This window comes from Mustela lutreola, chromosome 8 (assembly GCF_030435805.1).
Source record: "Mustela lutreola isolate mMusLut2 chromosome 8, mMusLut2.pri, whole genome shotgun sequence".
Classification (NCBI taxonomy): Eukaryota; Metazoa; Chordata; class Mammalia; order Carnivora; family Mustelidae; genus Mustela; species Mustela lutreola.
Genome location: NC_081297.1, coordinates 49,072,433 through 49,086,695, shown reverse-complemented (window position 1 = coordinate 49,086,695; position 14,263 = coordinate 49,072,433). Strand labels below are relative to the sequence as shown.

Sequence of the window (14,263 nt, the reverse complement as noted above, 5' to 3'; positions counted from 1 at the left end):
AGAAATTGAGAACAAGAAGTCTAAAACAGTAGCTGTAGTGAATGTATGAATTAACATGGATCTCCAGTCCCCAGCCTCTCCTCTTGAAGTTAATTGTGTCTTCCTACCCTTGCCATTTTGTACCTCAGAGCTGTAGCCCTTCCCAAGTTATGAAGCCCCTCCCCAATCTTTTTCCTAGAACCCTCTGAAATCCTCTCTATTTCAAACAAGCTCCTCTGTACTCTTCACAGATCATTCTTTCTACCTCTGGATTTTTGCTAAACACAATATTTCTAACAATCTACTAGAGGCTGAAATTTCTCTTTCAAACCCCTTTCCTAAAATTGAGAGAAAGGAATTCCAAGAACCAATTTAAAATTCTGCAGAAGGGCGCCTGGTGGCTCAGTGGATTAAAGCCTCTGCCTTCTGCTCAGGTCATGATCTCAGAGTCCTGGAATCGAGCCCCGCATCGGGCTCTCTGCTCAGGGGGGAGCCTGCTTCCCTTCTCTCTCTGCCTGCCTCTCTGCCTGCTTGCGATCTCTGTCTGTCAAATAAATAAACAAAATCTTTAAAAGTAAATAAATAAAATAAAATTTTGCAGAAGGTGTGGTTTCCTATTCTTATCAATGCTACATCACCACCACTTTGACTTTTCTTTACATCATTAAAACATGTTCTGGAAAATATAGAAACAGACCAGAGAGTAAAAACTGAGGACAAAGAGATCAGTCAAAGAAAACTGAAACAGTTCATTAAAATATGAGAAATTAAGTTAAAGCAATGGTAATGGTAATCAGGGAGTAAAAAACAAAACCAAAGTTCAGGTGCCATACCACTCTCAAACTCTTTTTATCTTTACATGTACCTTAACTGGAATTAATATCAAAAGCATCAATTCTTTTTTTTTTAATTTTTTATTTTTTATAAACATATATTTTTATCCCCAGGGGTACAGGTCTGTGAATCGCCAGGTTTACACACTTCACAGCACTGACCAAAGCACATACCCTCCCCAATGTCCATAACCCCACCCCCCTTCTCCCAACCCCCCTCCCCCCAGCAACCCTCAGTTTGTTTTGTGAGATTAAGAGTCACTTATGGTTTGTCTCCCTCCCAATCCCATCTTGTTTCATTGATTCTTCTCTTACCCACTTAAGCCCCCATGTAAAAGCATCAATTCTTAAGATAATAATAGAAGTGGCAGCATCACATACTCCATTTTTACTCAGATACTGGTTTTTCAAAATAAGGCAGGTCCCCTGTAGTGTTACCACGACTTTATATTTTTCACAGTTAATAACCATGACTATAATCCTGACAATAGGAACATTACTTGAAATGTCAGAAAACAAGTTTTCTTTAAAAAAAAAAAAAAAAAAGTCCTAACTGAAGGTAGTAAACTCAAATGCCCCTTGAAAATAATTATTTTTTTAAATAATAATAAAGAGGATGAGAGGAAACTTTTGAGATGATAGATAGCTTTATGACACCGATCATGCTATTTTCACAAATATATACTTACCTCCAAACTCATCAAGTTGTATACATTAAATACATACAGTTTTCTGGATGTCAATCACACCTCAATAGAGTAGCTCTCAAAAAAGAAAATAGTTGTGTTTTTAGGGACCTGAATTAGTATCATCAAAGATCTACTGAAGTTACAATTTGAAAAGATCATTTTTCCAGTGATTTTCCTCATGCAGATAACAAAAATACTGACTGGTTATAAGATCATGCTGTTAGGTTGCCATAGACGTAGTCAAATATTCTCAAGTCTCCACCTGTCCCACCACTCCATCAGATGGGATGGCCCTTTTTTAAGACCCAAATACCTATCTTAGGGAATTCATTGTGATATCTAATAATATCTTCCCAAGTCAAACTGGTTTTTTTTTTAAGGATCTTATTTGACAAAGAGAGAAAGAGCACAAGCAGGGGGAAGGGCAGAGGAAGAGGGAGAAGCAGGATCCCCACTGAGCAGGGAACCCAATGCAGGGCTTGATCCTAAGACACTGGGATCATGACCTGAGCTGAAGGCGATGCTTAACTGACTGAGCCACCCCAGGTGCCCCAAATCAAACTGTTCTGATGGCATTAGTGATGGACTTTTCATCAATCATTGTGATAACTACTGAAAACATCTCTGACAAATACAGACACTACCCACTCACACTTTAGTTTTATTGCTGTCTTTACTGCCTCCACTTCGGCACACGCCAAATACACTTAGGTGGCATCGAGCACGTCTTATGTGCCACCTCAGGTTCTCTTGGCTTCACTGCCCTTACTGTCCTTTATCCAGCTATTGTATTCCTTGGCTCAGATCTTGATCCCAGAGTCCTGAGATTGAGCCTCAGGTCAGATTCCCTGCTCAACAGGGAGTCTGCTTCTCCCTCTCCCTCTGCCCCTCCCCACTGTTCAAAATCTCTCTCTCTCTCTCTTTCTCTAATAAATAGAATCTTTCAAAAATAAATAAAATAGACTCTTAATCTCACAAAACAAACAGGGTTGCTGGGGGGTGGGGAAGTAGGGATAAGGTGGTTGGGTTATGGACATTGGGGAGGGTATGTGCTACGGTGAGTGCTATGAAATGTGAAATGTGCAAGCCTGATGATTCACAGACCTGTACCCTGGGGGCAAATAATACATTATGTGAAAATAAAATAATTTTAAAAAATTAAAAGTAAATTAAATAATTAAAACAAATTTTTTCATATTTTCCTGCTGCCTCAATGTCTTCACAAACAGGCTGTAAGCACACCACCCAGGTGACCAGGTGTACCAATGAGTTAACAATGACACCTGCCACCAGTCCCCTTCTTTCCCTCTCCTGAGTATGAGCTACTAACATTCAAATATATCAATGAAATCCCCTTATGCCCTTTGCTTGTATACTCTCCCTTGACCCCCAATATGGTCATTTACCCACAAGTTTTTACTCTCTTCTTTGGATCTTTAACTGCTTGGTTGAGCTGGCTCCCTTGGCTCTTCTTCCATGTGGCCCCCTGGCAACATGAAGTGACTCTATCTCTCTAGGAGTATAATAAACTTTGTTTTCCTGAATCTCTCCCGTGGCCCCTCTTGTGGTTGCATCTGACTGACCATCTCATGAAAGAAAAAAAAGAAAAAAGAATAAAAAACAGCTGTCATGATGAAACTTACTTCATACAGGAACAACCCAGCAGTTGTAACTGTATGAAACACTTGACCCCACCTTCCTACCTCTATGACACACCACAGAGATCTGAAGGGCCCAGTGATCCAAAGGTTTAGATCCTTCACTGTCCAGGACCAAGCAAGTCCTTAGGCTGCCTTGAACACCTAAAACTCTAGGAGTCATTGTGTGACTGGGGTCTTCACCCAAGGATGTGATCCTGTTAGTTATTCTGAGAATGAAACCAAGGCTATTCCTACTGGGTATTTCCTTGACAGATCAGACAGACCTTACCTGAGCACACTACTCCAGCGTCCCTACTATGGGAGAAGCCTAGAAAACGGTAGTCTTGAAGAGTAGCATGAGAACAGTCATTGAGAGTTGGTTTTGTCCCTTTACAAACAGTATTTACAAGCCAAATGGGCCCAACCCCTTGTCCAAAATAAGCGTCTCTGCGAGCATCAACAGCATGTCCACATTCCAGCTGTTTGCACACCACATCTGCAGCCTGCAGGTACCACCTGTAATCATATACCGTGCCCCATTTTCCTTTGTATTTCACTTCCACTCTCCCCTCACAGCGGTGGCTTCCATTCACCAGCCTCAGCTCCGTAACTGTAAGAGAGACACAGACTCAGAACACAAGACACAGGAAAGATTTTAGGATCTTAGCAGTATGTTGGTAAGTCTTAAAAAATGAGGTCTCTGGGAAAGAAAGAAAAAAAATCCTCTCATGTATAGCAACTGTTGATTTCTGTGGTATAAATATTCCCACTGTGATCAATTTTAAGCTACCACTGTGGCATCGCTGAACATGGAGTTGGGAAAAGATGCACACAATTATTTCTCACAAGCAGGTAGACTCAACTCCATGCATACCATTAAGGACAGGCCTTTAGATGACTCTAGATGCTGCCTTCCCAGCAGGTATGCATAAGGCTCATAAGGGCCCAAATTCCCCCACCTCAGTTACAGTTCATGGCCCATGAAGTCAGTGGAAGAATATTCCCATTCCTTCTCTGTCCCACAGAAACTACTCTTTTTTTCTTTTTTTTAATTTATTTTTTATTTATTTTCAGCATAACAGTATTCATTATTTTTTCACCACACCCAGTGCTCCATGTAATCCGTGCCCTCTATAATACCCACCACCTGGTACCCCAACCTCCCACCACCCCGCCACAGGAACTACTCTTATCTAGCTTTGGAAGAGAGGACTGTGGTAAATGGCCTCAAAAATGTCCTGATTATTCCTGCTTCCCAATATTCACACTCGTGAAATCCTCCTTGCACGTGAATGTGGCTTAAACCTAGTAACATTCATCTAACAATGGAATTTGGTAAAAGTGATGCAATGTCACTTTAAAAATCAGGTTTCAACAAGATGAAACCAGAGAGGGAGACAAACCATAGGAGAGTGTTAATCTCTGGAAACAAACTGAGGGTTGCTGGAGGGGAGGGGAGTAGGAGGGATGGGGTGGCTGGGTGATAGACATAGGGGAGGGTAGGTGCTGTGGTGAGGGTTGTGACTTGTGCAAGATTGATGAATCCCAGACCTGTACCCCTGAAACAAATGATACATTATATGTTAATTTCTAAAATGGGGGGGGGGGGGAATTGGGTTTCAAGACAACTCTGGTTTCTCTTGTTGACCAGTCTTGCTCTCTCATTTGCTTGCTCCAGTGAAGCCAGCTGCCATCCTGTGAGCTGCATGTGGAGAAATCCACATGATAAGAACCTGAGGTAGGCCTCTAGTCAAGAGCCAGCAAGGGACTGAGGTTCTCAAACAGTCCACTAGGGACTGAATGTTGCCAATAACCATGTAAATAAGCTTGGATGGTCCCATCTTGCAAGGTGGCGGATGAAAAAGCTAAGAAAGCAGATACTAAGGAAAAGAAACCTGAAGCCAAGGAGGCTAATGCCAGTGGCAAAGCTAAGAAGGGTAACCTGAAGGCTAAAACGCCAAAGAAGGGGAAGACCCACCGCAGCTGAAACCCTGTCCTTGTCAGAGGAATTGGCAGATACTCCCAGTCAGTTATGTATTCCAGAAAGGCCATGTACAAGAAATATTCGGCAGCTAAGGAGAAGAAAAAGGAGAAGGTTGTTGCTACTGTCACAAAACCAGGTGGTGGTGACAAGAACGGTGGTAGCCAGGTGGTTAAACTTGGCAAAATGCTGAGGTATTATCCTACTGAAGATGTGCCTCGAAAGCTGTTGAGCCTTGGCAAAAAACCTTTCAGCGCATGAGAAAACTGCAAGTTAACATCACCCCTGGGACCATTTTGATCATCTTCACTGGGCACCACAAAGGCAAGTAGTTTTCCTGAAGCAACTGAACAGTGGTTTGCTACTTGTGACTGGACCTCTGTCCCTCAATCCAGTTCCTCTGCATAGAACACACCAGAAATTCGCCATTGGTACTTCTACCAAAATTTATATCAGCAGTGTGAAAATCCCCAAACATCTCACTGATGCTTACTTCAAGAAGAAGAATCTGCATAATCCCAGACATCAGGAGGGTGAGATCTTTGATACCAAGAAAGAGAAATATGGGATTACAGAGCATGGCAAGGTTGATCAGAAAGCTACAGACTTGCAATTCTGCCAAAAATTAAGGCTGTTCTTCAACTTCAAGGCTACCTCCACTCTGTGTTTTCTCTCACAAATGGAGTATACCCTCACAAATTAGTGTTCTAAATTTCTTACAGAGAACCTAATTAAATAACTGGTCTATTTAAAAAAAATAAGCTTGGATGGTATTCAATCCCATTTGAACCTTAAGATAATTGCAACCTTGTGAGAGATCAGGAATCAGAGGACCCAATAACCACGCCAAGATTCCTGGCCCACAGAAACTATGAGATACTAGATAGTTGTTGTTTTAAGCAGCTGAGTTTGGAAGTAATTTATTGTACAGCAATATATTACTAACTTAGGGGTTCCCTCCAGAGTCAGAAAAGAGCAAGTTGGACATGCTAGAGATATATGTATAAGTGGCTTAATCACTTCATCCAAATAAGACTACTTCCTAAGTGGCCAGTTATGTGACCTTGGTCCTACCTGGAAATGGGATCTAAACCGCCTCTTTCTTATCATATCAGTTTCTTATCCAGTAGAATAGTTTCCTTCTCTCTCATCCAGAACAGAGAAGTGGGAAGAAGGTAAAGGGTACAGTGCAAGAAGGGAGCCATCCTGCCAAGCTTCCTCAGTTTTTTTTAAGTCTAACATTGAGGTAAGAGTAAAAGATTCAAATGGGATCCTAGAAGTGTGTAAGAAACTACTATTATCGCGGCGCCTGGGTGACTCAGTCTTTTCAGCCTCTGCCTTCGGCTCAGGTCATGGTCTCAGGGTCCTGGGACCGAACCCCTTGTCAGGCTCTCTGCCCAGCAGGAAGCCTGCTTCCCACCCCACCCCCCCTTGCATACTTGGGATCTCTCTGTCAAATAAATAAATAAAATCTTTTTTAAAAAGAGACTACTTTTATTAATAGCAAAATCATCAAAATAATAATAATAATAAAATCATCAAAGGTTCCATCAGCTGTGTGTCCAACTCTTGATTTCAGCTAGGTCATGATCTCAGGGTAGTGAAATCAAGCCCCACATCAGACTCTGTGCTGGGTGTGGAGCCTGCTTAAGAGTCTCTTCCTCTGCCTCTGCCCCTCCCCCTCCTCAAATAAATAAAATCTTTTAAAATAATAGTAATAAAATAATGGATGGGAGAAGCAGGTCCTGTGATAAATACTGTAAACACAGAAAATAACTAGACAATTTTCTTGCCTTCAGGTGGTTTGTATTTAGTTGGTGACATAAGCAAGCAGATGATTTCATTACTCTGAAAAGTTCCAAGAGACTTTCTTAGTAGTAGTAAGCTTGGTTATTTGAATTTATCTCTCTGCTGAAAATAAAATAAAAAGTGAAATAAAACATAGTAAAAATGATCATTAAAGATTAAAGACATGATAAGATGGGAAGGAAAAATCAAGTCAAGTCTGAAGGGAAAATGGGAATTCATTGAGACACAAGAGCATGGAATGTGCCTTTGCCTGACAGCATTAGCCTATTCAAGAAAATGCATTTTTTTATGGCCTTTGGTGGTAAGGAGGCACAAATCAAATCCCAAACCCATACCCAGATGAGATATCTAATAGAAGCCATTCCTCACAATAAGCTGGGATATCAGTTGAAGTAGACATGCCTTGTATAAAATCACATTTAAAATCTGAATCTCAGGGCACCTGGGTGGCTCAGTGGGTTAAAGCCTCTGCCTTTGGCACAGGTCATGATCTCAGGGTCCTGGGATCGAGTCCCACAACAGGCTCTCTGCTCGTTGGGGAGCCTGCTTCCCCGTCTCTCTCTGCCTGGCTCTCTGCCTACTTGTGATCTCTCTGTCAAATAAATAAATAAAATCTCTAAAAAATAATATAAATAAATAAATAAATAAATAAATAAATAAATAAAATTTGGAAGAGGTTTCTGCTCCTACAAATGCACAGACACCTGTGCAGAGCTACAGGAATCAAGGAGAATCAATGAAATGATTCCACTAAAGGAATACAGTAAACCTCCACCACATGGTCCCAAAGAAATGGAGACACAGGAATTACCCAACAAAAGATTCAAAATAAATGTTCTAAAGATTCTCAGGGAACTACAAGAAAACATAAGTAAACAATAGAATAATATTAGGAAGCCAATACACAAACAAAATGAGAATATCAACAAAGAACTAGAAAACATAAAAAAGAACCAAACGGAAATTTTGGAGCTGACAAATACAATGACTGAGATGAAGAATTCAATAAAGACCTTCAACAGTAGTCTTAACAAAACATAAGAAAGAATCGGTGAGTTAAAAGGCAAATCATTCGAAATTATCCAGTCAGATGAGCAAATGAAAAAGAGTAAAAAGGAATGAAGAAAGCCTATCAGATTTACAGGACACCATCAAAAGAATCACCAGAGCCACAGAAGAAGAAGGGAGAGAGAATTGGGTAGAGAGCTTATTTAGAGAAATAATGCCTAAGAAGTTCCTAAACTGGGGAAGAGATTTAGACATCCAAGTTCATAAAGCTAACAGGTCATCGCAAAATTTCAATCCAAAGTCATCTCATCCGAGCCAAACTGTAATAAAACTGCCTAAAATCAAACATAAGGAGAGAATTTTAAAAACATCAAGAGAAAAAATTTTCAATACAAGGAAATCCACATAAGACAACCAGTAGATTTCTTAGCAGAGTTCTTGCAAGCCAGGAGAGAATAATATGATATGTTCAAAGTGCTAAAAATAAACTTCCAATCAAGAATGCTTTACCCAGGGGCACTTGGGTGGCTCAGTTGGTTAGGCAACCGCCCTTAGCTCAGGTCATGATTCTGGAGTCCCAGGATCAAGTCCCACATCAGGCTCCCTGCTCAGTGGGGAGTCTGCTTCTCCCTCTGACCTCTCCCCTCTCATGGCCTCTCTCTATCTCAAATAAATAAATAAAATCTTTAAAAAAAAAAAAAAGAATGTTTTACCCAGCATGTTGTCCTTCAAAAATGATGGAAAGATAAAGACTTTTGTTAACAAATAGAAGCTAAGAAAATTCATCACCCCTAGAACTGTATTAAAAAAAAATACTGAAATGAATTCTTCAAGCTGAAATTAAAAACGTTTGTTTAGTAATATGAGAACATATAAAAATATGTAACACACTGGTAAAGTATATAGTCAGATTCCGAATACTCAAACACTATAATATGGTGATGTATTAACTACTTAACTCCAGCATTAAGATTAAAGGATACAAGTATTAAAAGTAACTACAGCTAAAGGATGCTTGGGTGGCTCAGTCAGTTAAATGTCTGACTCCTGATTTTGGTTCAGGTCAAAATCTCAGGGTTGTGACATCAAGCCCAATATCAGGCTCTGGGCTGGGTGTGGAGCCTGCTTAAGATTCTCTCTCTCCCTGTCCCTCAGCCCCTTCTGCACTCATGATATCTCTCTCCCTCAATCCCTCTCTCTCTTAAAAAAAAAAAAAAAAAAAAAAAAACTTTAGCTAAAACAATTTGTTAATGGATATACAATATAAAATGATGTAAGTTGTAACATCAAAAACATAAAAGAGGAAGTGTAAAAGGGTAGAGTTTCTATATGAGATTAAAGTTAAATTATTACCAGTGTAAAGCAGACTGGTTTTGTTTTTCTTTTTTAATATTTTATTTATTTATTTACTTGACAGAGATCACAAGTAGGCAGAGAGATAGGGAGAGAGAGAGTGTAGGAAGCAGGCTCCCTGCCGAGCAGATTTGGGGCTCGATCCAGGACCCCAGGATCCTGACCTGAGCCGAAGGCAGAGGCTTAACCCACTGAGCCATGCAGGTGCCCCTAAAGTAAACTGTTTTATATTAAGGTGTTTTATGTAAGCTCATGGTAACCACAGAGAGAGAACCTATAGTAGATTCACAAAAGATAAAGATAAGAGTCAAATCATACCACTATGAAAAATCATCAGTTTACAAAGGAAGACAGCAAAAGGAAGAAAGGAATAAGAGAACTGTACAACAGCCACAAAACAATAAGAAGGCATTAGTTAATTCCTACAGATTAATAATTTCTCTAAGTGTAAATGGACTGCACTCTCCAATCAAAAGACTTAGAGTAACTGAAAGGATAAAAACAAAAAGACCAGATATATGCTGCCTACAAGATACTCACCTCAGCTTTAAGTACCAACACAGAATGAAAGTGAAAGGATTAAAAAAGATAGTCCATGGAAATGGAAACCAAAAGAAAGTAGGGATAGCCATACTTATAAAAGACAAAATAAACCTCAGTCAAAAGCTGTAAAAGAGACAAATAAAGCCCTTATATAATGATAAAGTGGTCAATTCGCCCAGAGGATATAATAATTATAAATATGCTTCCAACACTGGAGCACTACATATATTAAGCAAACACGAACAGATCCAGAGGGAGAACTAGAAAACAATAAAATAGTAAGTAGAGAGGACTTTCGAAGATGGTGGGGAAATAGGAGGAGGAGCCCTTTCAACCTGTACCTTAAAGTGAGCTGATTACCTTCCAAAGAACTCTGATCACCCACGAAATCAGCCTGAGATCAGAATTATACACATCTGGATCTCTACCAGAGCAGAAGACGCCAGTGGGCAGGTAAAGCGGAGTGGGAACGTCGGACTGATATCGGAAGATAAACAAAAGGGGGAGGGAGCCACCAGAGGCGACCCATTGGAAAGTAATATCCCAATAAGAGAGTGCCCTGCACCTGGGGACCAGCATTAACTCGGGAGTCTGGTAAAAGCACTCAAAAAGAGCCAAGGATCACCGGGGGGAAATTGTGGGAATCGGGGTGTTAGGGACAGGGGCTTAAGTCCCCAGACCCAGGACAGCCACCCCTGGTGCAGAGCCAGAGAGTGCGGCAGAGAAACCAGGTCTTGGTCCCTGAACCACCATTGCGCCTGAGAGCGCGTGGGGCCTGGCTCCCGTGAGGGGCTGGGAGCCTCGCCAGCCAACAGAAGACAGAAGCACAGCCTTTTTGCAGTCCCCAAGCGAGGGCCCTGCTGTGCCATCAGAGTCTGAGTCGTGCCCCACGCCCTCCCCTGAGAGAGGTGCGCACAGGCGCCAGCCCGGTGCTCTCCGACCCGGAAAGACCTGGCACTCCCAGCCTGGGCCAGCGGGAAAATCTAAGTGTGCGATCGCTGCTTGGAACCTCTCTGGCAATCTGGAGCTGCCCAGACAGCCGCTGCTGCCTTGGTTTGGGGTACAAGCAAAAAAATCCTAAGTCCCCAGGGACTGCGACTGGGAACCTGCTCTGCCAGTGGCCAACGGGAGATTTATTTGGGCTCTGCAGCCAGACTGAGGCTTCTCTCTGAGAGGGAGGTCAGGGTGCAGTTTGCTTTCCTCTAAACCTACAAAAACCATCAAAAGCGGTCAAGGCGAGAGAGAAAAACAAAAGTGAATAAATATAAAAACCTCCAGAGGGGGCACCTGGGTGGCTCAGTGGGTTAAAGCCTCTGCCTTTGGCTCAGGTCATGATCCCAGGGTCCTAGAATCGAGCCCCATGTCAGGCTCTCTGCTTGGCAGGGAGCCTGCTTCCTCCTCTCTCTCTGCCTGCCTCTCTGCCTACTTGTGACCTCTCTCTCTCTCTGTCAAGTAGATAAAAAATATCTTTAAAAAAAAAAGCTCCAGAGAGCAAAAGCCTGAAAAAACCAGTTTCCTCAGAGCCCACCCCCTTGAGGGGGGCGGGAGGACTTAACTCAGAGAACATCATTGACTGAACACCCACGTGGCAGGCCCCTCCCCCAGAAAACCAACCAGGAAAGGAAAAAAAAAAAAAAAAGATGACAAGAGAACAACCACCACTACTTCATAGGACAATTTTTATTATTAATTTGTTCCCACTACTCTGGCTCATTTTTTTATATAGATAATTTTTTATTATTATATAGATAATTTTTAACATATTTACCATCACAGTGAGATGTCCAGTACATCAAATTCCATAATAACCTTCTAACCTGAACTTTTTGATACATACACCTGTGTTTTCCTTTTGCATTTCTATTTTTTAAATTTTTTTTAATTTTAGTTTAGTTTAGTTAATTCCTTTATTAATTTTTATTTTCTAATATTCATATAGAATTAAACTTCAAGGTAATCCCCTTTCCCCAATCAATGCCATCCCTATAGGTAAACCAATTCCTAATCCCCCTTTATCTTAAGAAAGTTGAGTCCTTTAACAAAGATATCAAGATACATCCAGGAAGAATCAAAACAACCTTCCTCGCCCACACTGAGAATTTACAACCACTCTCCCATCTTTTTCTTCCACCAGTGTTTCTGTGTTTTTGTGTTTGTCCTGATAGTATATAAACCTTACACTCGGAGTTCTTTTTGACAAGGTTCTTCCTTTATTTGCATATATATATATATGCAAATATATATATATTTTTTCTCTTGTCATATAGTTTTATCAGTCTTTTTGTTTGTCTGTTTTTGTTTGTATACTTCATAAATCTTACCTTGAGGCCCATTTGGGCTGAACCTTCTCTTTTATCTCACCTTTCATTCCTGTCTCTTTCTCTCTCTCTTTTTCTTTTCCTTTTCTTTTTCCTCTCATTTGGGTAGGGAACCCTGATTGCTCAGAAGCGTTCCAGGGTGTACCTTGACTGCATCACGGTCGATACATCCAGCTACACCCGTTCAGCCATCTCTCAACAAAATGACTAGGAGGAGGAATGCCCAACAGAAGAAAAATCCAGAGGATGGGCCTTCTGCAACAGAGCTAATGGCTATCAACATAGACAATATGCCGGAAAGAGAATTCAGGCTAACAATTATCCAAGCAATAGCTAGGTTGGAGAAAGCCATGGGTGGCCAAACGGAATTGATTAGGGCTGAACTGAAAACGACCAGAGATCATGTTTTCAGTGTTAGGGAAGAGCTGAAAGCTACCAGGGATCAGCTTCACAATGCTCTCAATGAGTTCGAATCTAATCTAAATTCTCTCAAAGCTAGAGTAACTGAGACAGAAGATAGAATTAGTGATTTGAGGACAAACAGATAGAGAGAAAGGATCAGGAGGAAGCCTGGAACAAACAGCTTAGAAGCCACGAAAACAGAATCAGGAAAATAAATGATGCCATGAAACGTTCCGATGTCAGAATTATTGGAATCCCTGAAGGGGAGGAGAAAGAAAGAAGTCTAGAAGATATAGTGGAACAAGTTCTTCATGAAAATTTTCCGAATCTCATGAATGGAACCAGCGTTCATGTACTAGAGGCCGAACGGTTTCCCCCAGAGATTACAGATTCTTGAAAGACACCTAGTAATCTCGAGACACCTAATAGTAAGAATGAAGAATTATAATTGTAGGCAGAACCTCTTGAAAGCAGCTAGGACAAAGAAGATCCTTACGTACAGAGGAAAGCCCATCAGAATAATGTCAGACCTGTCCACAGAGACCTGGTAAGCCAGAAAGGGCTGGCAAGATATATTCAGGGCACTGATTGAGAAGAACATGCAGCCAAGAATACTTTATCCAGCAAGACTGATATTCAAAATGGATGGAGAGATAAAGAGTTTCCAAGAGCAGCAAGGCTTAAAAGACTATGCAACCACCAAGCCGATATTGCAGGAAATATTAAGGGGGTTTCTATAAAAGAAGAAAAAGCCTAACAATAGCATTGAACAGAAATACAGAGAAAATCTACAGAAAGAAAGACTTCAAAGGTAACACAATGTCAATAAAAACGTATCTATCAATAATCACCCTCAATGTGAATGGCCTAAATGCGTCCATAAGATGGCACAGGGTTGCAGATTGGATAAAACGACAAGACCCATCCATATGTTGTCTACAAGAGACCCATTTTGAAACTAAAGATACACCCAGACTGAAAGTGAAGGGATGGAGAAGCATCTTTCATGCCAATGGGCCTCAAAAGAAGGCCGGAGTAACGATGCTCAGGTCAGACAAATTAGATTTTAAACTAAAGACTGTAGTCAGAGATACAGAAGGACACTACATCATTCTTAAAGGGACTCTCCACCAAGATGATCTAACAATTGTAAATGTCCATGCCCCCAATATGGGAGCAGCCAATTACATAAGAAAACTGTTAATCAAGATAAAGAGTCATATTGATAGGAATACACTAACTGTAGGAGATCTTAACACGCCTCTCTCAGAAACAGACAGATCATCAAAGCAGAAAATCAATAAAGAAACAAGAGCATTGAATGATATATTGGACCAGATGGACCTCATAGATATATACAGAACATTCCACCCTAAAACAACAGAATACTCATTCTTCTCAAGTGCACATGAAACCTTCTCCAGAATAGACCACATACTGGGTCACAAATCAGGACTCAACCGATACCAAAATACTGAGATTATTCCCTGCACATTCTCAGATCACAATGCTTTGAAACTGGAGCTCAATCACAAGGAAAAGATCAGAAGGAACTCAAACACCTGGAAGCTAAAGACCACCTTGCTTAAGAATGCTTGGATCAACCAGGAGATCAAAGAAGAACTGAAACAATTCATGGAAACCAATGAGAATGAAGACACTTCAGTCCAAAACCTATGGGATACAGCAAAGGCGGTCCTAAGGGGGA

The 14,263-nt window shown here is 41.0% G+C and overlaps 1 protein-coding gene and 1 pseudogene across 3 annotated transcripts in view; one reads left to right on the top strand and one right to left on the bottom strand.

Annotated features, from left to right (window-relative positions):
- LOC131838489 (antigen WC1.1-like) overlaps positions 1 to 14,263 on the bottom strand; it is a 47,867-nt gene that overhangs the window by 22,495 nt on the left and 11,109 nt on the right. For all 3 annotated transcript variants that reach the window (XM_059184708.1, XM_059184709.1, XM_059184710.1), the window contains exon 2: positions 3,431 to 3,751. In XM_059184708.1, coding sequence (XP_059040691.1) covers positions 3,431 to 3,751 — 321 coding nt within the window. The remainder of the gene's footprint in view (positions 1 to 3,430; positions 3,752 to 14,263) is intronic.
- On the top strand, positions 5,114 to 5,833 carry LOC131838490 (large ribosomal subunit protein eL6-like; annotated as a pseudogene).